Below are 27,434 nucleotides of genomic sequence, written 5' to 3'. Positions count from 1 at the left end.
CTCAAAAAGATAACATTTATTTAACATACTGGCTCACTGTTATTAATATCTGTTAATTTATATATTTTACTTTATGTTTTTTCTCTACGAGAGCTAAGAAAGTAAGGAATCAACGTGACTGAAACTTTCTATCGTACTTTCATGGATTTATTGAAAGAATTCAAAGAAACAACTGAAGCAATTTTTTTAAAGATGGAAATATTTTATTAAAGAGGTTAGAAAATGCATCCTTTGCGCTTTAAAGGCGGTAATGCAGATAAGAAGCCGCATGAATAAAGGGAGAAGATGCCTTTTGTATTTTGTTTTTGTTGGTTAGAACAGCACTTTTAACGCAATATTAGCTATATCATGGCAAGGAGATAAGCGCTAATTGCCTTTCCCATGGTCGTATTGAAGGGGTCCCAACCCGGTCATGTTTTGGCGGGTATTAATCTCGCCACTCTTGCATTACGGATCCGATACCGTGTCATCTGAGGATGGCAGGGTCCAGTTTCGTAAATTGGTCCCTGACAAATTTCTTAACTTAAGGGTATGGTATAACTTTTTCAGCTATTATTGTTTGCTATTTAAAGATATGGACATATTTGTGAACCAGGCGTTTCGGGCTTGTGTTGTTCTTGAAATTTATGGCAGGCATGTAGACCTTCCATAGTTATTCTGGAGTATGTTGATAGTTAAATACCAATAGTTGGCTAGGAAGAAGAGCTAGCCTCCCATAGCAGTAGACACGTGGGTTTGGGGCAAGTAGAATATCTCAAAAACGGCTTGGATGACAACTATTTTCAACTGCATCAGCCTGTTTAGTACACACTGTTTTGCAGAATTGTCATCTAGGAAAAGGGCTTGTGTTTGCACCGTGAGCATCACATTGTGTCAAAAATGACCTTCGGACATGAAAATTGCAGTTATAAATTTGACGTTGGGGTGCATGAACTTCTGCTATGAACTGCCATTGACTTCTCTGGTGAAGTGGATAATATTCTTATGCTTTGTTTTAATATAGGTATCCAAAAATATGGACCTTTTCACCTCACTTGTGAATTTGATTTTTTTTATGATTTTTTTATACTAGGTCGCTGATTGCGGCATTAAATTTGTACATAAAACATAGCCCCCGCCCCCTTAAGGAAAACTGATAATTTTTATTGGTGCAGTCAGCCACATCTGTTATACTTTTCTGTTTCTTTGTGTATATTTAAATAATTTGTATGCATTATCTTCACTATATATCCTTCCGTTTTCCATATATCACTTAGTGTTGTATGTCATACTCTTTGGAGAGGGAGGTAACTGTGTTTTGTACCTCACTGTGAGAACTATTTACAACAAGACAAAGTAGCATATTTTGGACTTAACTTATTAAATATGGGAACAAAATGGTGACTATAATGTATTGTCTTGCTCTTTCTGTAATTGTCAAGGTTTGCACCCCTTATTCACATTTCAATACAGACACACAGAAACAATTGCATAACATGTCAACTTGCATTCTTCCACAAGAGCAGGTAGACTTCAGAGGAATCATGCATAAACATACTGTTGTGAATATTGAATGTCACCAGTGGAACGGTCTTAGAAATAGTGATGCATATGGCATATTGCTTGCTATATTTTGGTGAGAAGAATGAAAGTTTTAGCACACCGACATAATTTCTACCTTCATGACCCCACTGTGAAGTTGACATAAGAGATTCATATCTCATACTTGGGTGATAATAGGAAATGTTTCAATGTTGTATACATATCTTGAAATTTCTAGGTTCAGTTAACAAAGGGGGAAAAGATTAAAATGAAGGAGCAGTTTTATGCATTTGACAATACACATACAGTTTCTCCTATGGAATTTTTATGTTTTCACTGAATGTTAAAAGTACATCAATATCACTTGTTTGTTTTTTTTTTCTTCTTCTTTCTGCAGGTCTCAGATTGAATGGCAAAAAATTAGGATTAATCGGTTGGTCATGCTGAAAGAAACAATAGCTTCAATCTCATCCAGATATTCATTCTGATCTCAGCGCACAAGAGAATGATTTTGACGGACAAATTAAACTTCTGCAGAAGTTGTTTTATGGTACGTGCTTATTAAAAGCCAAGCAGGTGAAATGCTTTTTTTCCTTAAACTGAATTTTCCACTGTAAATATTTGTTTTATGCTTTATCTTAGTATTTACTATGATTTTGTAAACTCCAGAAATCATTAAAGTCAGTTGTAAGTGAATTAGTGTCTGGGAAGAAATTTCTCTGTTAAACTGTATTGAGTAATTGTAGATGTGTGGACAATTTCAGTGGCTATGTATCAATGAATTTATTTGATTTGTCACTTTGTAAGTTTAACAGGGTCCCACACATCAGCATATCAATATTCCAGCATGGTCTAATGTTAATTGATTAAACTTTGATCTCTCCAGATTAGCTAGACTGTTGTTGTGATTACCCCCCCACCCCCAAGCGCACCCACCACACAACATGATTGCTGCTATTAGCATCTCCAGAATGATAATGAAACGTTAGGAACTGCTTGTTTTATATCAGTCTAACAGTACTTCTAAAGCACATTATTTACTTGAATGTTTGATTTCTTTAAGTTTGCATGAAGAGGTTATAGAAACTTTTCACTTCTGTCACTGACAACTAACATATCCCTTATGTTATTCCCTCACACAATTTATAACTTCCATATCTCTTCTTGACATTCATGAAACATTGTAAAGGAATTTTGATTCTGTCCTGATGTTCTGGTGGTAAACAAAGACCAAAAGCATTGTAGGTTGCAAACAATTTAAAATCTTTCAAGAAATGCCGTCAGTCATAACTCACAATGTAAATAATACAATGCTTTTTGCCGCACAGTAGTCACTTTTCTGAAAGCGTAATACCATTTTTAGTTTGCGCACAAAAAGTTTTCCTTTATACCATTTTAATAGATAATGTCTAAATATGTGACATGTACACAACTTTTGACATAAACCATTTTCTGCCGAATTCTTAAGGTGGCAGGGTTGAGTTTCGTAAATTGGCCCTGGCAAATTTCTTAACTTAAAGCTATGGTGTGACTTTATAAGGTATTATTGTTTACTACTTTAGGATATGGATATATTTGTGAAATAGGTGTTTCGGGCTTGTGTTGTTCTTGAAACTGATGTCAGGCATGTACACCTTCCAGTTACTCTCCAGTATGTTGATAGTGAAATACCAATAGTCGGCTAGAAAGAAGAGCTAGCCTCCCATACCAGTAAACACATGGGTTTGGGGCAAGTAGGATATCTAAAAAACGGCTTGGATGACAACTGTTTTCGATTGCATCAGCCTGTTTATAGTACACACTGTTTTGCAGAATTGTCATCTAGAAAAAGGGCTTGTGTTTGCACCGTGAGCATCACATTGTGTCAAAAATGACATTTGGACATGAAAACTGCAGTTATAAAGTTCGGGATGGGGTGCATAAACTTCTGCTGTGAACTGCCATTGACTTCTTTGGTCAAGTGGATAATATTATAATGCTTTGTTTTAATATAAGTATCCAAAACTATGGACCTTTTTGACCTCACTTGTGTATTTGATTTTTTATGATTTTTTTATACTAGGTCGCTGATTGCGGCATTAAATTTGTACATAAAAACTGGCCCCTGCCCCCCCCCCCCCGCCCCCCCCCCCCCCGAGATAGCGAAGCAAATGAGTGGTCTAAGGCGCACGCCATTACAGATCAGTCAAACATCTCAACAATCAACGTATGTTTGAGTCTTGGCTCGACCAACGTGGGCATTAGAGAAAGCTCGTCAGTAGCTTCCCGTAGGTTGGTAGTTCTTCCCAGGTTTTTCCTTCGCAAAACAAACAAAGAAAAAGTAATGGCAGCCATGGACACGTAATCATCCGTAATCATCGTAATCGTCGGTAAAAGTATTATCAACATTCGCTTTGTTTACCTGTAGCCTGGCAAGTTCTCGCAGTCCCAATAAGGCCATTGTAGCTTGCATTAAAGTACACGTATTTAATTTGAAATGGTCAATAAATAATAAAAATCATAACATTAAATCACCGCTATTCCCACCGTCCGATTATTAACACGAGTACCTCACTTGGCACGCACTGGGCAGTATCAGAGTAGATCAGAAATCCTAACTCAAAATTAGTTAATAAGTTTTAACACCTGGTCAGCGGATTCGGGTAATTTACACTTTTTCTTTGTTAACTGAATGTTGAGTTCACACACACACACACACACACACACACACACAAACAAAACCTTTATTTGACATTGCAATCTCAGGCCACAGGCAGACAGCACATGAGAGCAATGTAATGCTTATATATTTAGGTGGCAAGGTGTGGTGAAAGTAGTTAGTATACGTTTAGAGCAACATATACATGGGTGTGCATTACAGCTGCATGAAGTAAATTACAACGTAAACAGTACATTATGAATAACAATGTGTACTACGTATTACACATGCTTACACACAATGTGTACTACGTATTACACATGCTTACACATATACTATCCATACATACTGCCATGACATTTGTATGTTACAAGCAGTTACATATAAAAATATTACAATTACAAAATGCAACAACAGAAAAGTGGTATCTTTCCAAAGGTATATATTTGCTGTTGCACAGAGCAAATGGGGTGACCTATAAATGTTTACTTTAAGGGAATGGTCTCATTTTGGGAGTGGTTGCAATGAGGGGTTTGACTATATATATATATATATATATATATATATATATATATATATATATATATATATATATATATATATATAATTTTGTATCTAGAAAATATATCAAAGGATCATCTTTTAACGATAAACTTCATGATAATCTTCATTTAAATTTGAAAATTATGTTTCCAAACGATATATACGTTTCTTATACGATTATATCAATTCAAATTTATGGCTCCAGAATCGCCGATGCAAAGTATCAAGGTTTCCCGTAAGTATGTGAACTATGTGATAGGACCAAATAACAAACGTTGTGAATATCACATAACCTTTTCTATTTATTATTCTGAAATTTGTTTTAAATTTTATAACCAGAGGATTTTAATTGTCTTTAAATGTATCATCTAAACCTTCACAGACAGATATACGTAAGTATGAATAACAAAAGGATTGAAGTCTCTTAAGTTCCATTTATTTTAATTTAATGAGTAAGACAAGAATTCCAAGAAATTAGCCTGTTAAATCTTGGAATAAATTGAGCAAGACCAAAAATCAAAGAAACCAGCTTTTTAAATCTTTATAACCTGAATAATATCGTTAAAGTTGGTATTGTTGGTGATCAATAAGTGATCACCAAATCTATATCAGGCCCCATATTAGTTAAATTCTTAAAATTTGATTCTTCTGAATACCTGATATTAATTTTAATTACCTAAAATTACATGTGCTCCAAACATTCAATAGCATTTGTCAGCCAACTATTAAATTTCGCATTAAACTAATTTATTTAATTGCGAGTATCATTATTTGAGTTTCAAAATCGAGGAGTGTCCTGAAAACTTGGTAAATTCAATTTTTTCCATAATTATGTAGATCTGATAGATTGGCTGTGAAAGTTTAGACGAGACATTAAAAGACAATAAATTCCTCTTCTTATAAAATTTAATTAAAACAAATTCCAGAATATTGAATAGAAAAGGATATGTGCTCGTAACTTGAACACACACACACACACACATCTTTCTCGGATTTAATTTTAAAAGTCAGTATTTGGTAACTTTGGCAATAAAAATACTGCAATTAATTAGTTTTGGAACAGAGTAGTTGCTTTTAACCATCTTAGGAAGCAAATTGTCTCTACTCATGATTTTATTCAAATTTTAAATTGTAATGTAAACAAAATACAAATCTGATAATGATTAAAGTAAAAATTTTAAAATTGTATCTTAGCATTGCCTCAATATTATGAAATAGTTTATAAAAGCACAACCTGTTAGAAATGTTTTAAAACAATCATTGCCTCTCTTGTGGTATATCCCTATACAGAATGGTGCCATTTAAAATATTTTTGTCTACATGACGAGATCTAAGGTGCCTCGTCTGAGCCGAGTAAAGTGTTTCTTTTAACTTCCAAAACCATTTAGTGGTTCGTTTCAGACAATACATGTACGCTCCCAGGACTGTATGCAGGAGGTTTTACCTAAATCTTTGTGCTTGCAAGAAGTTTGCCTATAAACTTGGCAGCACTCCTGTGAGGGGAGGGGTCTATTTTTGGAGCCAGAAAGCATGCAGCATTACTTGTGAGGCTGTAAATAATTACTGATGTATACAGGGAATAAGAAGCTAGCGCTAAGAGGGATTTCCTTATATGGGACGCAACTCCTTACCGTATGTACTAGCTTAACAGCACACATCCAATCACGAACAGCTAACGCATATCTTCAAAGCCACTGAGGAAACCAGGATATATGTTATTCTTATTAAATCATAAGCATAATCAACAGCGTTGACGTTGATTTTTGTTGACCGATTTTAAATAAACTGGTTGATGAGAGTCTTCACTTGTGTATGTCATATGTGGATACACATGTCATCTCTGATTTTTCTTTCGTTGCTCCTTGGAAACCAGTTACCTTCATGCTGTGCTTGCTGAGTTTCCCTGCCTCCACGGGGTGTAAGTTGGGTCTGAAAGCTGATACCGGCTTAAATTAACTCCTCCATATTTGGTACCACGAACTCTCTGCAGAGTTCTAGGTCGTCTAGGGGCTTTTTTTGGCAAATTTAGACAGAATGGGGCCTTCTCCAATGAAATGCAGAGTCTGGCAAACTTCCCAGGGCTTTCTTAGCAGAGTGGAATCAAATATTGAGGAGAATGCTCATTTTGGTACAGACTTTGGAACTGATTCATGCAACGGAAATAAGAAATGTTTGACACGATATTCCAAGAGAACTTCCAAATGCTTGCCTTATTTTGGGATTACATGATGATTGTTTCATTGTACGTTAAAAAGTGACGAAAAAGGATTCTTAGATTCTATTTTGAACAAAAAGGTCCATGATTCTATGAATTTTATATCAACCGGTTCAATTTTGATTAGATATCTGCATTAGATGGTGATGTGATGTTATGGATCATTTGTACATTGTATAGATATTAAAAGGGTAACAGAGAATATATACAACTATAAATATATAATGCAGTCTAGTTCTGAAACATCTATTCACTTATTTTGGAAGCAGTGAACGATAAGTCCAACAATAGTAGGAGTGTAATCCGACGTTTTTATTCTGTTATGGCACACAGGAGGAAAAGTTCACACCCTGTGTGCAAAACAAGGAGGATATTACCCACCCCTTCCCACCATGCCGAGGAAGATGACGAGGAAGTCTTGGAAACCCCAAGCAGTGCAAACGGTCACAATGTAAGTAGATTTACACCATATTTCTCGTTTGAAGTCACCTTTTCAATGACTATAAATATTACCTAGTTTTATATATAATCCGATGTATAGCGTGTTTCGTTTATTGATATTTGTCCCTCTAAAGGTTTGCCCTCGATATACTAAACTCGTACATGTATAGCAAATACTTGCCCCATACACTCTTGCCAGTTTGCATCAGTCACGGAATAATGTTACTTCAAAAGTAATGGGGTGGGGGAGCCGAGATAAAATAGATACGTTTAATTATATACTACACCGCTGATTTTGGACACATTGAAAGGGGGGTGGGGAGTAGATGGGCCTTTATCCCTGTGTACGCCCATTGTTCCCTTTTTAAGTTTTGAGTTTTTAATGGCCCAGTGTTCCTGACTACCACAACATTGAACAGACTATTAATACTACTACCAACAACAACAACAACAACAACAACAACAATAATAATAATAATAATAATAATAATAACAGCAATAATAATAACAAATTATTATTATTATTATTATTATTATTATTATTATTGAAACGAAGTTGGCTATTAATGGAACCATATATTTTAGTCATTTTTCACAGATGGCAGGTATTGTCATGAATCCAAAACAACAGCAGCAACGCCAACATTAATACCTACAAAAACAAAAGCAGTGGGTTATACATTTATTAAATATTTCCCTATAATATAAATCTGGAAACAGTTTAGTTTTAGCCGAGAAATGCTACATTATTATTTTGATATGTCATTAGTATTGATATCACAGTGTCTGGAAATGCTACATTATTATTTTGATATGTCATTAGTATTGATATCACAGTGTCTGGAAAGGCTCCATAATTATTTTGATATGTCATTAGTATTGATATCACAGTGTCTGGAAAGGCTTAATAATTATTTTGATATGTCATTAGTATTGATATCACAGTGTCGGGAAAGGCTCCATTATTATTTTGATATGTCATTAGTATTGATATCACAGTGTCGGGAAAGGCTCCATTATTGTTTTGATATGTCATTAGTATTGATATCACAATGTCGGGAAAGGCTCCATTATTATTTTGATATGTTATTAGTATTGGTATCACAGTGTCTGGAAAGGCTACATTATTATTTTGATATGTCATTAGTATTGATACCACAGTGTCTGAAAAGGCTACATTATTATTTGTATCCATCGTTTGTATTGATACCACCGTGTCGGGAAAGGCTACGTTAGTACTTGTATCCACCATTAGCATTGATATCACAGTGTCTGGAAAGGCTACATTATTATTTGTATCCACCGTTAACATTGATATCACAGCGTCTGGAAAGGCTACATCATTATTTGCATTCATCGTTTATATTAGTATCACAGTATCTGGAAAGGCTAGATTATTATTTGTATCCATCGTTTGTATTGACATCACAGTGTCTGAAAAGGCTACATTATTATTTGTATCTATTGTTTGTATTGATATCACAGTGTCTGAAAAGGCTACATTATTATTTGTATCCGTCATTACTATTGATATCACAAGGTCTGTGGAAAGCTACACTATTGTTTGTATCCATCATTTGTATTGATATCGCAGATTTTACTTGTAGGGTCAATGCCATTTTTCATTTAATTTGATTCAGCACACCACATTTTCGAACATATGCACACACGGACACTCACAAGCTGACGCACACAGGTCAATTGCAAATAATAATTTATTCCACACCTGCGGGATACTCTGAACAGTTTCGTTTTTAGCAAATCGCTATCGCAATTATGTAAATCCAGATTCAGAAAAATGACTCTTAGGCTTGGTCGAACGTACACATCTAATTAGCTTTCCAACATTTGTTATAAGGTACGCAAATCGCATTTACATCCGAAATTTGTTTTGAAAAAAGTATTCAGATTTGAGCAAATACAGAATGAAAATTTGTGAATTATTTCTGTTCGATGTTCGTATAATCTGACTAGACAAGCAGACTTAATCTTTGTTAGTCCCAGGTGTGTGTGTGTGTGTGTGTATACATACATATATATATATATATATATATATATATATATATATATATATATATATATATATATATATATATATATATATATATATTTGTCGTGGTTCATTTTTTGTAGTGGTCATCAATGCCTAGAGGATGATCGACCACGGTGTTATAGTCCGAATCGAGCGAGTATTAAAACTAAAATTTAATTAATTAGATACAACAAAACGAAATTGTACATGACCAATTGCAGGATGCTCCTCCACCAGAAAAATAAATTAACTCGAAGTTCTAAACTGCATTGATACTGGTAGGGCAAATTTCGTCACAAAATCGAGTGAGTGTTTCCATCTGTAATATCCATCATGTCTCTCATAATCTGATAACTGGTTGCTGTGCACTCTCCAGAATCAACATAGCTTGTCGGTTGGGGTCAACTTGAACTGGAACACTCTCGGGTTCCTCTGGCCTACAGTACTGCCTTTAGTGGCATCACTCGGTCGTCCTGTTTCTTACCCGTGTCTTATATTTAGTCGCGGAACCTACTTTCCTGAAAAAATAAAATGTATGCGGCCTAATTCTGTGTTCATTCATCATTGTCTGAATAGAACATACATTTAACTCTCCTGTACGCTCAGAATACCTGTTTCACACTTCACAACAGACACTCAACTTGCTAATTGGCTTCAGGTCATAGCCTTGCATCAAATACAAACTGTAGTATTTGTCTACATATCCTCAAGCTTCTTTCGTTCCATAGGTAATTAACATAGTGTAGGAAAATTAATGTATTTCTCCCGTAGAACTAGTTACCATTAATAATTGGTCGATAGCGTAGTCTACTCTTGCTTAACTCATTACCCCTGGAAGTTTTTGTCGTTTTCGTCTGAATATACATTTTGGGGGCTATTTCTGAATACATCCTTAGACATCGACTTCCATGAGTTAATGACATTTAAGACCCTGCAATGTGAACCATAAAATACTATCTTGAACACATGCGGTTGATCAGTAAATAATCGCACAGCCATTGTGCTGCTCAAATATTAATACAACCAATTCATGGGCTGAAAGAAATCGCATCTTTGTTAAACAAACAGATCAAACAAAATTCACTTCTTTTAATTTATATTATACTTTAGCTAACGAATAATTCATTGACAAAAAATATGCAAACCTAATAACGATTATTTCATCGCATACATGATTCATGAATCATTTAAGACAAAACAATTCAATCCATTATCTTGACTCATACGAAAGAAACATTCTGTAGGAAATTAATACATGGTACCTTTTCTGTTAAGGTTCGCGCTCGTTTTCGTTTAGCAGAACCGTCCCCTTATACCCATGATTCTTGTCTGTCATAGAATCTCAACTACACATCCCTTTGATAATCTTTACGAGGGCCTCGTACACCCTCGGCGTCAAGGCCTTTTCGCCTAGCTCGAAACAACTGTACTGACATTCCTGCGTAAGCCATTTTTATATCTGGAAACTTCGCCTATACCCAAACAGATCTCAAGTTTATCTAACCGCCATTATTAAAACACACACCTCCCTCAGATCATACCTTCCCGCCCCCCTCTCTATACATATCTCAGCAAACGTTTAACTTATGGCAAATATTTCAGACGGCAAATATTTCAACAAGTACAAACGCTGCTTCCGCAACATTATAAACCGTGGCCATTTCGATACTCAAAGCTCAGTCTTTAATCCCTGTCCAGCTTCGCCTGACATAGGTATGAAATGAATATATATATATATATATATATATATATATATATATATATATATATATATATATATATATATATATATATATATATATATATATATATATATATATTCTGTCATACCCCGTGGCGAACTGACCAAATTGCATGTAAAAATTTAGAAAATAAAGTAAATTCTTTTATATAACATTTCAGTGGTGTTGCAATTTTTCATTGCAAATATACCATTTGATCACAGAATGACACTGTCATGTATTTGTCTTAATGTCATTAGGGATGTAATCCTCGGTGACTCTGTGGTTAGTGTTCCTGACTGGGAATCAGAACTAGTGCAGGTTCGAGTCTTAACTTGGTCAGGCTATCAGAATGTATCTCTGGGCAAGGTGACTTGCTTCATTTGCTTCAGAATTATAACACCTTCCCCTGTTGCTATTCCGTAAAACATTTAACAAAAACCAAAATCCTTGGCTATATTTTTTTCGTTGTCCACAAAATCGAAATATTCCTTAATATTATCGTGCATAATTATTGACAAGTAATCTAGCATGTCATTTGCGCAGAACAATTTGAAATGTTTCTTGTTGTACTGGGCAAGGACACCCGCCAAAACTGTTCAACGTCTTTTTGACGAATCCCGAAGATCCACTTACCTACCAACAGATGTTACTCAAACGTTGCTTATTCAACATTCCCTTGGACCGCAGCCCATTCTCGAGCCAAAACGTATTTGATTTATTATGTTATTGTGAAGGAATGTGCTTTGTGTCACTGACTATACAGCGGCCATTTAATTGATGGTCTCAAAATATGGCCAGATTTTTGCGACACAACATATACAAATTCATAGCGTTATAACGTCACTGTCGTATATCCAATTTTTGGTGAAATTCACTCCATATACCTCCAATTGCTCTTTAATAAAACTGAAACAAAAATTGGAAAAAGAAAACCATTGATTTAAAACTACTAAGCAAATTAGTTGACTTGGTTTTTTTTCCATCTTCACTATGTTAACCTATCAACAACTTGTTGGATCGATCAGATATTTCACAGTGCTTTGTTTTGGCAACATCTATTGGATTTCATGAGTTGCCTCCCTTAGTATGCAAAATTGTAATGCCCACTAAACCCATAGCGTGTAACAGCGGTGCATTGTACATCGGCAGAAAATGGTGGAGGCAATTGACTTCAAAAGGATACATTCTAATTTTAACATCACAAGTATGACTGCGTACCAAAGAGAAGCCATTACAGATGTATTTGAGGGGAAAGGATGTATTTGTGCAAGCACGGACTAGCAGTGGAAAATTGTTTATCTATGAGACCATTCCATTGAAATTCCTAGACCCGAAACACTGAAATATCTTATCGATTTGCCAAGGTGTAGATAGGTTAAAATATCGGAACCTTGGATAGCAAAAATGGGTTTTCTTTGATTTGGTGATACTTAAATTGTTATGGATATTACAGGGCATAAATATGGTAACTGAACTATAACTTCTATTTCTTGATAATTCATAGCATAGAAACTCGCCACAAGTCATGATAGGACCTATAGAGTGTTAATACAACCTCTTGAGAGAGGAGCCGACACAAGTCATCATAGGAAATATAGAACTATTATTACAACCCTGGAGGGAGGAGCCGACATAAGTATTTACATGACTTATAGAGATCTTACTGCAACTCCCTGAGTGAAGAGCCGACAAACGTCGTTGTGGGAACTAAAGAGATGCTAATTCAAACCCTTGAGGGAGAGGCCGAACTTTTGTATTGGACCTATAGAGCTGTTACTATAACCACTTATGGGAGGAGCCGACACCAGCTATTACAGGACCTACAGATACCTACTACAAACCCTTGAGGAAGGAGACACACAAGTCATTATTGGACCCACAGGTGCTCGACGCGAGCTTAATGTTGAGAAAAAAATAATCTAAAGGAAAAAATCACACAGAGTGACAAAAATACCTTAGATTACCCCCATGACCCGTTCTGACATAGGATATAAGAGAGAAGGTACTGAACTTCCAAATACTTCGTTCCACCCATGACCCTCGAGTTCCTTCTGCTATTTCCCTTTTTAAAGGCACACGACCATAATATATGGCTTGTTTTACTCCTGAGATATTTTTCTATTCATCAAGCCATTATTGACTTTTCTGCGTTGTACCAAACTGAAGTTACGGGCTCCGAAACGTGCGATTTTCGCAATGTTTACTGCTGAGACAAGTGCGTGCACATGTGAAAACCGGTGAAAAGAGCTACATGTACCATGTTTTCGACTCTAAGATGCATCCCTTGTTGAATCACATAACAGTGGTAGATGCAAAAGTAAGTTTTTACTTACCGTTAACTCGATTAAACTTAGGAATCCTGTTCTAGGCAAGAATTAGACAATGTCTTCTTCACTGCACAGACATCGTATACATGCGACTCTATTTTCAAATAGGTAAACTATGCGGCACACACGTCAACGCCGAAATATGATTGGCTCAAAAGGTTATACTTATTATCACATGAGCTCGGACTTGTCTCAGAGTAAAATATCGCGCAAATCGCACGTTTCGCAGCCCGTAACTTCAGTTTGGTAGAACGCAGAAAAGTCAATAATGGCTTGATGAATAGAAAAATATCTCAGGAGTTAAACAAGCTTTACAGTATGGTCGTGTGTCTTTAAAGAGGGAAATAGCAGAAGGAAATCGAGGGTCATGGGTGGAACGAAGTATTTGGAAGTTCCGTACCTTCTCTCTCTCTTGGGCCCCGAGTGGCCGAGTGGTCTAAAGCGCTCTCCGTTACGGATCACTGCCATCTCACCTCTGTCTGCGTGGGTTCGAGTCTAGGATTCGGCCAATGTGGGTATGTAAGAAAGCTTGCCAATAGCTTCTCGTGGGTCGGTGGCTCTTCCCGGGGTTTTCCCGGGTTCTTCATCCACTATTAATACTGGCTGCCATTCAGCCCATCATGTGCTGAAAATGGCGTTAAACCCCCACAACAACAACAACAACAACCTTATATCTTATATATTACGATAGAGATGGTCCTATGTTGGAACGGGTAAGGGTGGGTGGGGGTGGGTAATCTAAGGTATTTTGGTCACTCTGTATGATTTTTTCCCCTTTAGATCATTGTTTTTTTCTTCTCAACATTAAGCTCGCGTCGAACACCTGTGATTGGACCTATATAGATATGTTACTGTAACTGCTTGATGGAGTGGTTCAGTGGTTCACGTGCAAAACTAGTGATAGGAAATTTGTAGGTTTAAATCCATCCATCAAATCAGCCCGAGTCGGCTACCGTTGTGTGTTATGGGCAATACATTTCACTCAATTTGCAATTGCACTAAATAACCTTTCTGAGCCGTTTTGTCGTAAAGCACGAAATTACAATTCCCAGAGATTTGTCCTAGAGGAGCCGTCGCAAATTCATTCTCAAAGATCTGTTCTGAAAAGAGATGTTTCAAATTCTTCTGTGATCTGTCACAGAAGAGACGTTTAAAATTCTTCTGTGATCTGTCGCAGAAGAGACGTCTCAAATTCTTCTGTGATCTGTCACAGAAGAGAGTCTCATATTCTCCGTTAGCTATCATAGAAAAGACGTTTCAAGTTACCCTAGTTATGTTCCAGAAGACACGTTTCTAATTTCCCTTGAACTGTTCAGGAAGAGACGTTTTGATATTTGTATGATTTTACAATTTTGATTGCATACAAAAAGGTACAGTTCGCAGTATTTTTGGAGAGGGATGATCCCTGTTACGTTATTTCTGATATATTTGTAGACTTCCTCTTAGCTTTCTGATCATTTGATATGGTTGCACTCCAACCTCACCTTACTGCAGATTATCTGACTAGGTCATGAGCGCCCACAGCATAGGTCAAGGGGGGTCATGTGACACCCCTGGAAATTATGCTGCAAATATATGTATCGAAATTTCGACCAGTTTAATAATGGAAATTAAGCTGAAAATATGTCACAAGATTCTGTTCAAAACGTTTAGTAAATATTAGCTTTAGTTTCAGACTGCTTACTATACTAACTACGCAACTAAGTCTCCCGGCCGTGACTGACTTACCCACCCACCCACCCCCAAAAAATCCTGCGGGCGTCCATGGAATAGGTCATTGTGTCAGTTGTGGTATATGTTGCTAAATTAAGAATATATCCTACATACCCTGTTATGGCACTATTTCTTTCTTAAATTCAGATTCCGGACAATGCAGAAGTCAGTAGTGAACTACATTCCAGTAGCTGTCCGGATCAAGATGAATCTATCTCTTCTGGCACCCAGACACCCAACGTGTCAGCACTGTCAGATTCGGGCCCCTCATCTCCGCCAGGAAGAGACAGTGGATCCCAGATTGCAATCCCTCCTGATTTGTTCAAGGACTTTGAAGCCTTGAGATCTAAAACGAAAATGGATGCCACTGAGCTTATGAGGAAACTACTCAAGGACTATCAAAGGTGATAATAATAATAATAATAATAATAATAATAATAGTTATCATCATTATCATCATCATCATCTACAAGTTTAGAGATCAATAAAACTGTTGATTCACACGTAAAATCGGTGGATCACCTTTGCTAATATTTAATGGTGTTTTATCTTTGGTATTCCAAAATGAGGCTGAGCTAATGTAGCCCACGTGATCGCCTGCTTCCGTAAGCTATTCATTTTAACTTGGAACTTTTTGGGGTTCTGAGTCAATAAAGGTGTTTAGTCAATATGGCGTAGTACGTGTGTTAAGACGGAGACGCACGGTTGCACGGGCAGGTTGCGAATGGCGTCGATGTTTTGGAGGATTTCAGAAACTTAACCATATTATTTATGATGTGATTCGTTGTCATTTAAGGCGTGCGTAACTAAAACCAACATTTGAGATATAATGGCGTAAACACAGAGGTGTACATCGAGGGATTTATGTGCCAGTCTGTTGTATATGAGTCTATGTTCATATACATACAACTGATCTACATTCCATCAGGTGCACTATGACACCCCTGTCTATTGACCTTTAGGTAAACTGCACAACTGATCTATCTCAGGATAACAACGGTTGGACTCAATCGGGTTTCTGAGAGATAAATATAGATTTAAAGAACGAGTTCGTGATAGAACTACACCCTACAAAAGCATGAAGTAAAACAGCAATGATAGAGAGAAAGGTGTAACAAAGGTGGGGTTCAGTGGGTGCAACTCCAAGAAAATGAAGTGTCTAGCAGTGGTGATGTTGTTCCGCCACCACCCCGTCACCGACTTCAACGGTAATTCTTGAGGGGTCATTAGAGCTGCTTGGGCTATGATCAGGTGGAACAGAACAAAATGGTGGTAATTGAAGTAAAACTTGATCTACTTGTCCTGAATGTGGACAAAATGACCTCAAGTTGATCTACTTGTCCTGAATGTGGACAAAATGACCTCAAGTTGATCTACTTGTCCTGAATGTGGACAAAATGACCTCAAGTTGATCTACTTGTCCAGAAATGTCACCATGAATATTGTGGAAACATCATTACAGAAAATTAAGCAGGAAATTTCAGGACGGTCTCAGAGAAGAGATTTCAAAAGTGAGATGAGATCACTTCAACGTAATTGAAAATGAGAACTGAAGGACTCGATAGAGACAATAATTCGTAGGCTGATTACATCACTGGTTTCCAAAGAACAAATAGACTGACAGACTAAGTGAATGAATTGGAACAAAAATACGGTCGCAAGGATTAAACAAAGGCACACAGTCTGAATTATAGAAAAAACAAAGATGCACAGTGTGATTTATAGATATAAAGAAACAAAAATACACAGTTTGAATTATAGAAAAAACAAAGATGTAGTCTGATTTATAGAAAAACAAAGATGCACAGTCTGATTTATAGATTAAAAAACAAAGATACACAGTCTGAATTATAGACAAACTAAGATACACAGTCTGAATTATAGAAAAAACAAAGATGCACAGTCTGATTTATAGAAAAACAAAGATGCAGTCTGATTTATAGATTAAAAAACAAAGATACACAGTCTGAATTATAGACAAACTAAGATACACAGTCTGAATTATAGAAGAAGAAAAAAAGATGCACAGTCTGATTTATAGAAAAACTAAGATATATAGTCAGAATTATAGAAGGAAAAAAAACCCCACAAAGGTACATGGTCTGAATTATAGAAAACGCAAAGAAGTCAATTAGCAGTGTGTACGGAAAGTGGTTGAAGTTTTTAACTGTAAGCTGGATGTAACAGTTGCACAAAATGATATCAGCATCTCCCATCGACTCAGTAGATTAAATGAAGATTCCAATCAGCCAGTAATTTGCAAATTAACATCAAGAAGAAATAAAAACTAAAGTCCTAAAAAGAAGGACATTTTTAAAAATGTTCAGAGGGGTATTAAAAATGTCGTAACATTTTGGAAAAATGGGATGGCTTAATTCAACGAATTACGGAAACAGATTATATATATATATATATATATATATATATATATATATATATATATATATATATATATATGGAATATATAGATATTGGATATCTGTGTAAAATATAGATACTTTTGGATACTTGTATGGAATACATATATTGAATATTCGCACGGAATTATAGATAATTAGATACTTGTATGGAGACTCATGGATTACAAGACTGGTTCTGTCCTAATTGAGCTACCACAGCTGCCAATAGTAGTTGAAAATGTTAATATTGAACCAGGATATAAGACTCGATAATCTTTCGTACAAATGAAAAATAAAACTGTTTTAGAAGCAGACAATAAGACAAACTTAATTAGATCACAGAATACTTAAAGAAATTAAAAGAAACCACTCAGAAAGTAAAATACCAGCATATTGGTGTAAAAGGTCAGACAATCTGGTCAATAGTATACCATCTGCTGATTTAAAATGTACTATCAATAATCAACGTTTATTTGAGATACTGTCGTTATAAATTGGAGGGATTACAATATCATTTTCTTCTTTCAAAAAAAGTCAACTGATTAAAGAAATTAATCTTTTTGATTTAAAAAAAAAATGCAGCAAACTAGTGATTAAAGTTAGATGAACAAAGAGAGAGAACATGGAAGGAGTAAAGGTTAAGGCCAAAGTTAAATGAATTGAAGAGGGGTGAAAGTAACCAAATATTTCTGTTTTCAGGAAAATAGAAACTGCATTAGTAAAAGTATGCCTACACGTGTACAAAATATTGGATCAACAACAGAAAATTAAGAGGATATTTTTGGAAGTACCTAAAAGTTAACGCCAAGCTCAGCCTGTACGTTTGGAGGCTTCTTTTAAAACATTATTCTGATATTCCCCCCTCAAAAAAAAAATTCATAAACAGAAGGATTCAATGGCTTTCCCTTTATCCAATTTCGAATGGCTCAATATCCTGCTAAGAACGGCCCTATAACCTATTTAGAATGGCCCTATAACCTATTTAGAATGACCCTATAGCCTATTTAGAATGATCCTATAACCTATTTAGAATGACCCTATAACCTATTTAGAATGGTCCTATAATCTATTTAGAATAACTCCATAGCCTATTTAGAATGATCATATAACCTATTTAGAATGGCCCTGTAACCTATTTAGAATGACCCTATAACCTATTTAGAATGACCCTATAACCTATTTAGAATGGCCTTATAACCTGTTTAGAATGACCCTATAACCTATTTAGAATGACTCTATATCCTATTTAAAATAACCATATATCTTATTTAGAATGACCCTATATCTTTTTCAGAATGACCCTATATCCTATTTTCATTGACCCTATATCTTATTTAGAATGACCCGATATCCTGTTTAGAATGACCCTATTCCTATTTAGAATGACCTTATATCTTATTTAGAATGACCCTATATCTTATTTAGAATGACCTTATTCCTATTTAGAATGACCTTATATCTTATTTAAAATGACCCTATATCTTACTTAGAATGACCCGATATCTTGTTTAGAATGACCCCATTCCTATTTAGAATGACCTTATATCTTATTTGGAATGACCCTATATCTTATTTAGAATGACCTGATATCCTGTTTAGAATGACCCTATTCCTATTTAGAATGACCTTATATCTTATTTAGAATGACCCTATATCTTATTTAGAATGACCCGATATTCTGTTTAGAATGACCCTATTCCTATTTAGAATGACCTTATATCTTATTTAGAATGGCACTATATCCTGTTTAGAATGACCCTATATCTTATTTAGAATGACCTTATATCTTATTTAGAATGGCACTATATCCTGTTTAGAATGACCCTATATCTTATTTAGAATGACCCTATATCCTATTTAGAATGACCCTATTCCTATTTAGAATAACCTTATATCCTGTTTAGAATGACCTTATATCTTATTTAGAATGACCCTATATCTTATTTAGAATGACCCGATATCCTGTTTAGAATGACCCTATTCCTATTTAGAATGACCTTATATCTTATTTAGAATGACCCTATATCTTATTTAGAATGACCCGATATCCTGTTTAGAATGACCCTATATCTTATTTAGAATGACCCTATATCCTGTTTAGAATGACCCTATTCCTATTTAGAATGACCTTATATCCTGTTTAGAATGACCTTATATCTTATTTAGAATGACCCTATATCTTATTTAGAATGACCCGATATCCTGTTTAGAATGACCCTATTCCTATTTAGAATGACCTTATATCTTATTTAGAATGACCCTATATCTTATTTAGAATGACCCGATATCCTGTTTAGAATGACCCTATTCCTATTTAGAATGACCTTATATCTTATTTAGAATGGCACTATATCCTATTTAGAATGACCCTATATCTTATTTAGAATGACCTTATATCTTATTTAGAATGGCACTATATCCTGTTTAGAATGACCCTATATCTTATTTAGAATGACCCTATATCCTATTTAGAATGACCCTATTCCTATTTAGAATGACCTTATATCCTGTTTAGAATGACCTTATATCTTATTTAGAATGACCCTACATCTTATTTAGAATGACCCGATATCCTGTTTAGAATGACCCTATTCCTGTTTAGAATGACCTTATATCTTATTTAGAATGACCCTATATCTTATTTAGAATGACCCGATACCCTGTTTAGAATGGCCCTATTCCTATTTAGAATGACCTTATATCTTATTTAGAATGACACTATATCCTGTTTAGAATGACCCTATATCTTATTTAGAACGACCTTATATCTTATTTAGAATGGCACTATATCCTGTTTAGAATGACCCTATATCTTATGTAGAATGACCTTATATCTTATTTAGAATGGCACTATATCCTGTTTAGAATGACCTTATATCTTATTTAGAATGACCCTATATCCTGTTTAGAATGACCCTATTCCTATTTAGAATGACCTTATATCCTGTTTAGAATGACCTTATATCTTATTTAGAATGACCCTATATCTTATTTAGAATGACCCGATATCCTGTTTAGAATGACCCTATTCCTATTTAGAATGACCTTATATCTTATTTAGAATGACCCTATATCTTATTTAGAATGACCCGATATCCTGTTTAGAATGACCCTATTCCTATTTAGAATGACCTTATATCTTATTTAGAATGGCACTATATCCTATTTAGAATGACCCTATATCTTATTTAGAATGACCTTATATCTTATTTAGAATGGCACTATATCCTGTTTAGAATGACCCTATATCTTATTTAGAATGACCCTATATCCTATTTAGAATGACCCTATTCCTATTTAGAATGACCTTATATCCTGTTTAGAATGACCTTATATCTTATTTAGAATGACCCTACATCTTATTTAGAATGACCCGATATCCTGTTTAGAATGACCCTATTCCTGTTTAGAATGACCTTATATCTTATTTAGAATGACCCTATATCTTATTTAGAATGACCCGATACCCTGTTTAGAATGGCCCTATTCCTATTTAGAATGACCTTATATCTTATTTAGAATGACACTATATCCTGTTTAGAATGACCCTATATCTTATTTAGAACGACCTTATATCTTATTTAGAATGGCACTATATCCTGTTTAGAATGACCCTATATCTTATGTAGAATGACCTTATATCTTATTTAGAATGGCACTATATCCTGTTTAGAATGACCCTATATCTTATTTAGAATGACCCTATATCTTATTTAGAATGACCTTATATCCTGTTTAGAAAGACCCTATTCCTATTTAGAATGACCCGATATTCTGTTTAGAATTACCCTATTCCTATTTAGAATGACCTTATATCTTTTTTTAGAAAGGCCTTATATCCTGTTTAGAAAGACCCTATTCCTATTTAGAATGACCCTATTCCTATTTAGAATGACCCTATATCCTATCTAGAATGACCCTATACCTTATGTAGGATGGCTCCATATCCTATGTAGAAGTCACTGATTGCCTCTAAAATATGCAAAATGAAAAAAGAACAGGATCTGATAGTTTCGTCGTAAAATTTTACAAATGTTTTCTGGAAAGATAACGGTTATTTTTGAGAAAGCAATGAAATTTGGATATGAAAATAGTGACTTATCTCCCATCAAGAAATAGGATGTTATTAGATGTAAACCAAAAGATGACATGGTTACTTGGAAGACCTGCTTCACTTCTAAGTGAAAGACCTATTTCACTTCTAAACGGAAGACCTATTTCACTTCTAAACGGAAGACCTATTTCACTTCTAAACGGATGACTTATTGATCTACTGAACGAAAGACCTATTTCACTTCCAATCACAAGACCTATTTCGCTTCAAACCGTTTTATTTATAAATGTAGATATTACAAAGACAGGTCATATTTATATATTTCAATAATAATCTACTTATATTTCATTTCAGTGTAGAAATATATATTGCATGCAGAAATTGAGAGTGGGAAAAAGCTTGATAATATATTGTTGTCATGGAAACGACTGACGTTCACAAAGTCTGTAGGTATATGAATAAAAACAAGCTACAGTTCATTTGACAGAATTATCTACTCTTTACTTCATACAGTATAATATGACACGCGATTTTTCCACGTACATTTGTATAACAGTTACCCTGATCACGCTAAAACAAACCTGTATCATATATTGAATCGCCATGAATAAGAAAAAATGCGTGCTCCCGTGTGCACATATACGTGTCCACATATTTTCCTCCATTCTATGTCGATTTCCACCCCATCCCATCCCACCCCCTTATTTGTTTTTTTCTTGTCATTAATTACAAGAACCCAGAAATCTCCTGAGTTTTATTCAAAGTAATCTGAATTTATGAAAAAGATATAAACTTATCTATTAGAATGATTATGTTAGACTGCATAAATATACGTCTAAATGTACCAGATTATAGGATATATAGCCTGTATTAGAGTTTTGTACGATTTTCGTTAGAAACTTGAATATGAATGGGGGTGGGACATTTAAAATTGGAAGTGTGCTGCGCTTTTAGAAAATTTGATTTCACACCGGAAGTGAGGTGAGCACGATTAATAGGATTACTGGATATCATTGATTCTTTTCTTTAGATTTGATCGGGGCGCATTTATAGCAATCTGATTAAAACAAGATCTCCGCTCTCCCACGTGACCGGCCACTTAGGGGTCATGTTCTGGTGACCTGTAAATTAGCCAATGGATATGCAGCTTTCGAAAATTAGAAAGTGAATCAGATTGTTCGGCATTTATTGATGCTCTTCAGTCATTCTACTCAGTCTCCCAAATGCTAAGATAAAAGATTTCATCTAACTGGCTGATAAAGTTAGCGATTATAGTAATAACAAGGGTAATCAGAACCTGACCCTTAAGCCAGTGCCGTCTTAAGGCATGGGAACACTGGGCAGTTGCCCAGGGCCTCACGCTTCTAGAGGCATCATGCTGCCCATACTGTTAATGAATATTGAAAGATATTTTGGCAATTTAATTTGCTTTAAAAGTGCAGTGGGAAACACGTTTCCCAATTTAAAAATTAGTGACATCTAGCGGAATTCCTGTGGGTGGGTAGAGCCGGTAGGAGGCCCCAGTGCATTGCTTTGCATAGAGCCTACAATGTTGTTAAAACGGCCCTGCCTTAAGCGATCGTTGACAGATCTTCGTGTAGGAAAGTGGAGACCTGACGTTAATCAGACTGCGTTTGTTGAGAGATTGTATCTGTTATTACAAAAATGGCAACCTGTAGTCAGCATGCCAATAAAATGAATGCATGATCGTACGTTTTATGGAAGCTGATCAGATTATTAAAGAAAGTTTCAGCCATGTTAATTTTATAAGTTTCTTGTACTGATATTGGTAGTTCATTTATTTTGTTGTTTCTAGTCATAGATTGATGTTGCAAATTTAAACACGCGATCAACTTTGGTTTCTCACATGAGACAATTAATATTTTTCTGACACAGGCCTTGATTCGATTGCATGAAGTATATATTGTAGAAAAGTAAGCTGTATGTGTGAAGAAATGATGCCATATAAAGAAAGCAAAAGTAAGGTATGTAAGAAGCTCTCACGAGATTTGTTGAAAAATTAGGTTTTATTTAAAATATTTTTTTTCTACCGTAATATATCTTTTTTTATTTTGATATTTCCAGCATAGTTACCATGACAGTCCAAGACAAGCCACAAGATGTCTACATATCTGATAAAACCTCTAATGAACCGAGAACTTCATCTCCATCAGTCACCATGGTAACAAGTACTTTGGATGAAGAGGACTGTCAAGGACTTGACCTTTCGGTGTCAACCAGGTATTCAAATAAATGTCAAAGGTCAGTCCAATACACGAAGAAACCAACACCTGATCGTATTATTGTAGATGATAGCAATGAGCCTTTGGACCTTTCGTTTGATAAGATTGGCAAGCAAAACAGAAATGATCAAACAGAATTAGAAAAGTCAGATGTTAAAGTAATGCAAATAGTGGAAAAGCAAGCACATGCAGTTCCAATGAATGTTGTGGCGGTCCAGAAGAATGATAACTGTATGTTTGTGTATCCAGTCTGTTACACTGGAGCTTTATTCCAACCTACCATGCCCTCAGGGTCTAACGTTACTGGAGTTATATCCACTGATCCAACATCAGTTACAACTTCCATGGTAGATGTTACTAGTGTTATGTCACAACACATGCCTTCGGTTATGTCATTTGCTAATCAAGGGCAGACAATGACTTCCAAGATCTCTGCCAAAACGTTTAATGTTAGTACACACTATTCAGATTTAATGAAATCAGCTGCAGCTCAAAAGCATCAGAATGTTTCTCCACCAGTTCTGCAAAACTCAGAGTTAGCAATCGAAAAGGAGATGACAAAAAGTCTTCCAAAATACTTCAGAATGTCTCAGACAGAAATAAATGGCAATAATCCTAAACCAACTGATGCAGAGGACACTAAATTTCTTCCGAATTTTCTCAAAAGGAAAGATTCGAAATCCAAATCTGGAGAGATGAAAGTGGTTGCAGAAAACACAACATATCCAGGAGTATACACTAGTGTTTTAAAATTACCGTGGAGCCGAAGAACGCGGACAAAAAAGAACAAGCCTAAGCTGGGCACGCCATCACAGAGCCAGGTTCCAGCACTGTACAGTATACCTGAGACTTTAACAATAAAACAAGAAATACAAGAAACCGTTGTCAACCAAGCATCATGCTCGGGTCAGCCACAACTACATCCGGGTATAAAGTCAGAAAATCATACAAGTCAACCGACAACATCGGAATCATTTATGATGGTTTATCCCAACGCTACTTTGTTCTCGCTTGGGAAGCCTGTGAGAAAGCGGGGACGTCCACCCAAGCTACCAATGTTGGCTAGATTGCTTCAGCAAACACAAAAGAAGACGAAGAAGGAACATGTCTCTGAATTGTCTTACCCTTTACCAGTTTCTGTTCAGCAAACTTTATCAGCACAACCAGCCCAGACCCTAAGACAGGGAATGTTTGTTATAAACCCAGGTCAAGTGCTTGGAGCATTGGGTGGCATTCCTTTCCAGCAAATTCCTACTCTGACAGATCCAAGCCAACTATGTGAGCAAGGTCAGAAAGTGCAAAGTCAGGGTCAAGGTCACCCAATCCAAGGACCAATACAGATTCAGCCTCAGCTTGCAGCTGGACAGTTACAGATACTCACTGCAGAGCAAATACAGGCTCTCGGTCTCCAAAGTCAAATGTCATTTGTAGGTCACAACCCAGTTATTCAAGGTCAAGGTAATGCAATAGGTCAGGGTCACGAACAAATCACGGAAGGTAATGAGTGCTCCAAAACGTCATATCCAAACAGCATCACCCTAACTCCTATCCAACCAATATTCGTGCCCGCAGCTTCCATCATCACAACTCAAACAAGTTCATCTAACAGTCGACCTACCTCAACAGCTGAGATTAATGCTAAACATTCAACAAGTATGGATCTTCCAAGTTTAAGTGATGATACATGCCATGTCATGGCCCATGCAGATACAAATACCATCAGTACGATGAACACAACTTGTATTGCCAACACGGGGAGTGGAGCACTATACCAGGAAATGATTCTGTCCTCAAAATCACTAGTAGACATTAAACCAAGAAAACGACAGACAGCTAATCAGTTACTGAAACAAAAATCATCCGATCAAAATTTTATTTGCACTTCTTTCCGAATAAGGCCAAGAATGGTAGCGCAAGCACAGGCACAACGAGAACGATTGGCAGCCAAATGTATGAGACATATGATGGAAGCTCAGGAGATGGCCCCTGATCCAAAAAACGTGAAAGCTCCCCAAAATGATGCGAGTCATTTTGGGGAGAATAATGTGGCTGATACTATTTCTGAAAGTAAGAAGGAGGATGTGTTTAGTTCTTTGAGTAGCTGTAACTACAGGACGCAGGATATTTCAGATCAAATGGAAAGCTATGAAGAGCTGGAGAAAGATCTAAGGAATGAACCGGCATCGACTTTGACAGACCCCGACTCCTGCAGAGCTTCTGACCAAGACATGATTGCAAATATTAAACATGAGGCAAAAGATGAAGAGGAATCAGGTGAAAAAGATTTTAATAGAAAGGACGTGAAAACGAAGACAAACAGCCATAATTACAATGTACTTCTTTCTGAATGTTCTAACTATGATCAGATGATGTCTCAGGAAATGTTTCAAGAACTATATCACTGTAAAGTCTGTAATGACATTGTGCCGATGGAAAAAAAGTTCGAACACTGGCGAAATCATCTTCCTGCGAACTTCGCATGCAAAAGTTGTGGATGTGAGAATCATAGCTTCCTGGTGAAGGATGGCGCTGGGAACCTTTGTCCCAAACAAAAGTTACATTGTGATAATTGTTTTCAACAGTTCGGCAAGCACGATGGTGAGACTACATCATCCTTGCCCATGGAACCAAGAAAGATCTTCTGTCACGATTGTGGGGAAGCTTTTCAGAATTTCACAAACCTGTATGAACACAGGACAGTTTATCACAAGGACAACAAAACTGGGGATTACATGTGTGAATTTTGTGACAAAGCATATGAAACTCCCAAGGGTTTGGCTATCCATCGCAGGACTCATAAACGTATAAAAATTTCATGTTTTATCGAGGACTGTTCAGAGAAGTTCTCCAACGGAGCTGAACTAGAGAAGCATATTAGCGATGTACATGGAGATGGCAAACAGTACTTTCATTGCATGTATGAACGGTGCGGCAAAAAATTCTTGAAAAATTTTCATTTACAAGAACATATTCGAGTCAAGCATTTCAATATAAGGGCATTTCGATGTAATTGGCCAGGTTGTGAAAAGGAGTTTGCTGCAGAACGCCATTTAAATGTACACCTCCTGATCCACAAGGATGAAAAACCTTTGAAGTGTTCTTATTGCGACTATAGGTGTAGACAGAGAAGTGCAATGAACTGGCACATGCGCAAACATCCAGAATTACCTTACAAATATACACGCAATAATCGTGACCATTTTTAAATGATTGCTTTTGGTGTCTTGAAGAAATGAATATTTATATATATCATGCTATGCCTTATATATATATATATATATATATATATATATATATATATATATATATATATATATATATATATGTATGTGTGTGTGTGTGTGTGTAATGATTGCGAATATTTTGTGGAAAGCAGCTTTGAGGTTTAAAGATCATAATTGGTTCTTTAAACAATATCTTAATGATTGCTTATTTTTGCTTAATATATAGAGACAAAAAGTTTATAAAAATGCAATTTTTAAATGTTTTGTTCTGTTCTAAGTTTACCTCATAGAAGCTCCAGACTCTGAGAGAAATTGCTATGAATTTTCATTTCTTTTAGTACTTTAACGCTTTAGAAAAGC

At 35.8% G+C, this 27,434-nt stretch overlaps 1 protein-coding gene across 1 annotated transcript; it reads left to right on the top strand.

Moving 5' to 3' along the window:
- The first annotated feature begins 6,422 nt into the window (after positions 1-6,422).
- On the top strand, positions 6,423-27,333 carry LOC149774424 (uncharacterized). Its single transcript, XM_089945120.1, has 3 exons — positions 6,423-7,368; positions 15,302-15,558; positions 23,693-27,333. The coding sequence occupies exons 1-3, from the start codon at positions 7,240-7,242 to the stop codon at positions 27,054-27,056; spliced, it is 3,750 nt and encodes a 1,249-aa protein (XP_089801246.1). The 5' UTR covers positions 6,423-7,239; the 3' UTR covers positions 27,057-27,333.
- The last annotated feature ends 101 nt before the right edge of the window (positions 27,334-27,434 follow it).

Source organism: Sinohyriopsis cumingii, unplaced genomic scaffold (assembly GCF_028554795.1).
Source record: "Sinohyriopsis cumingii isolate HCF-2022 unplaced genomic scaffold, ASM2855479v2 utg000229l, whole genome shotgun sequence".
Lineage (NCBI taxonomy): Eukaryota > Metazoa > Mollusca > Bivalvia > Unionida > Unionidae > Sinohyriopsis > Sinohyriopsis cumingii.
Note: the sequence above shows the minus strand (reverse complement) of the source record. Positions and strands in the feature narration are given on the sequence as shown.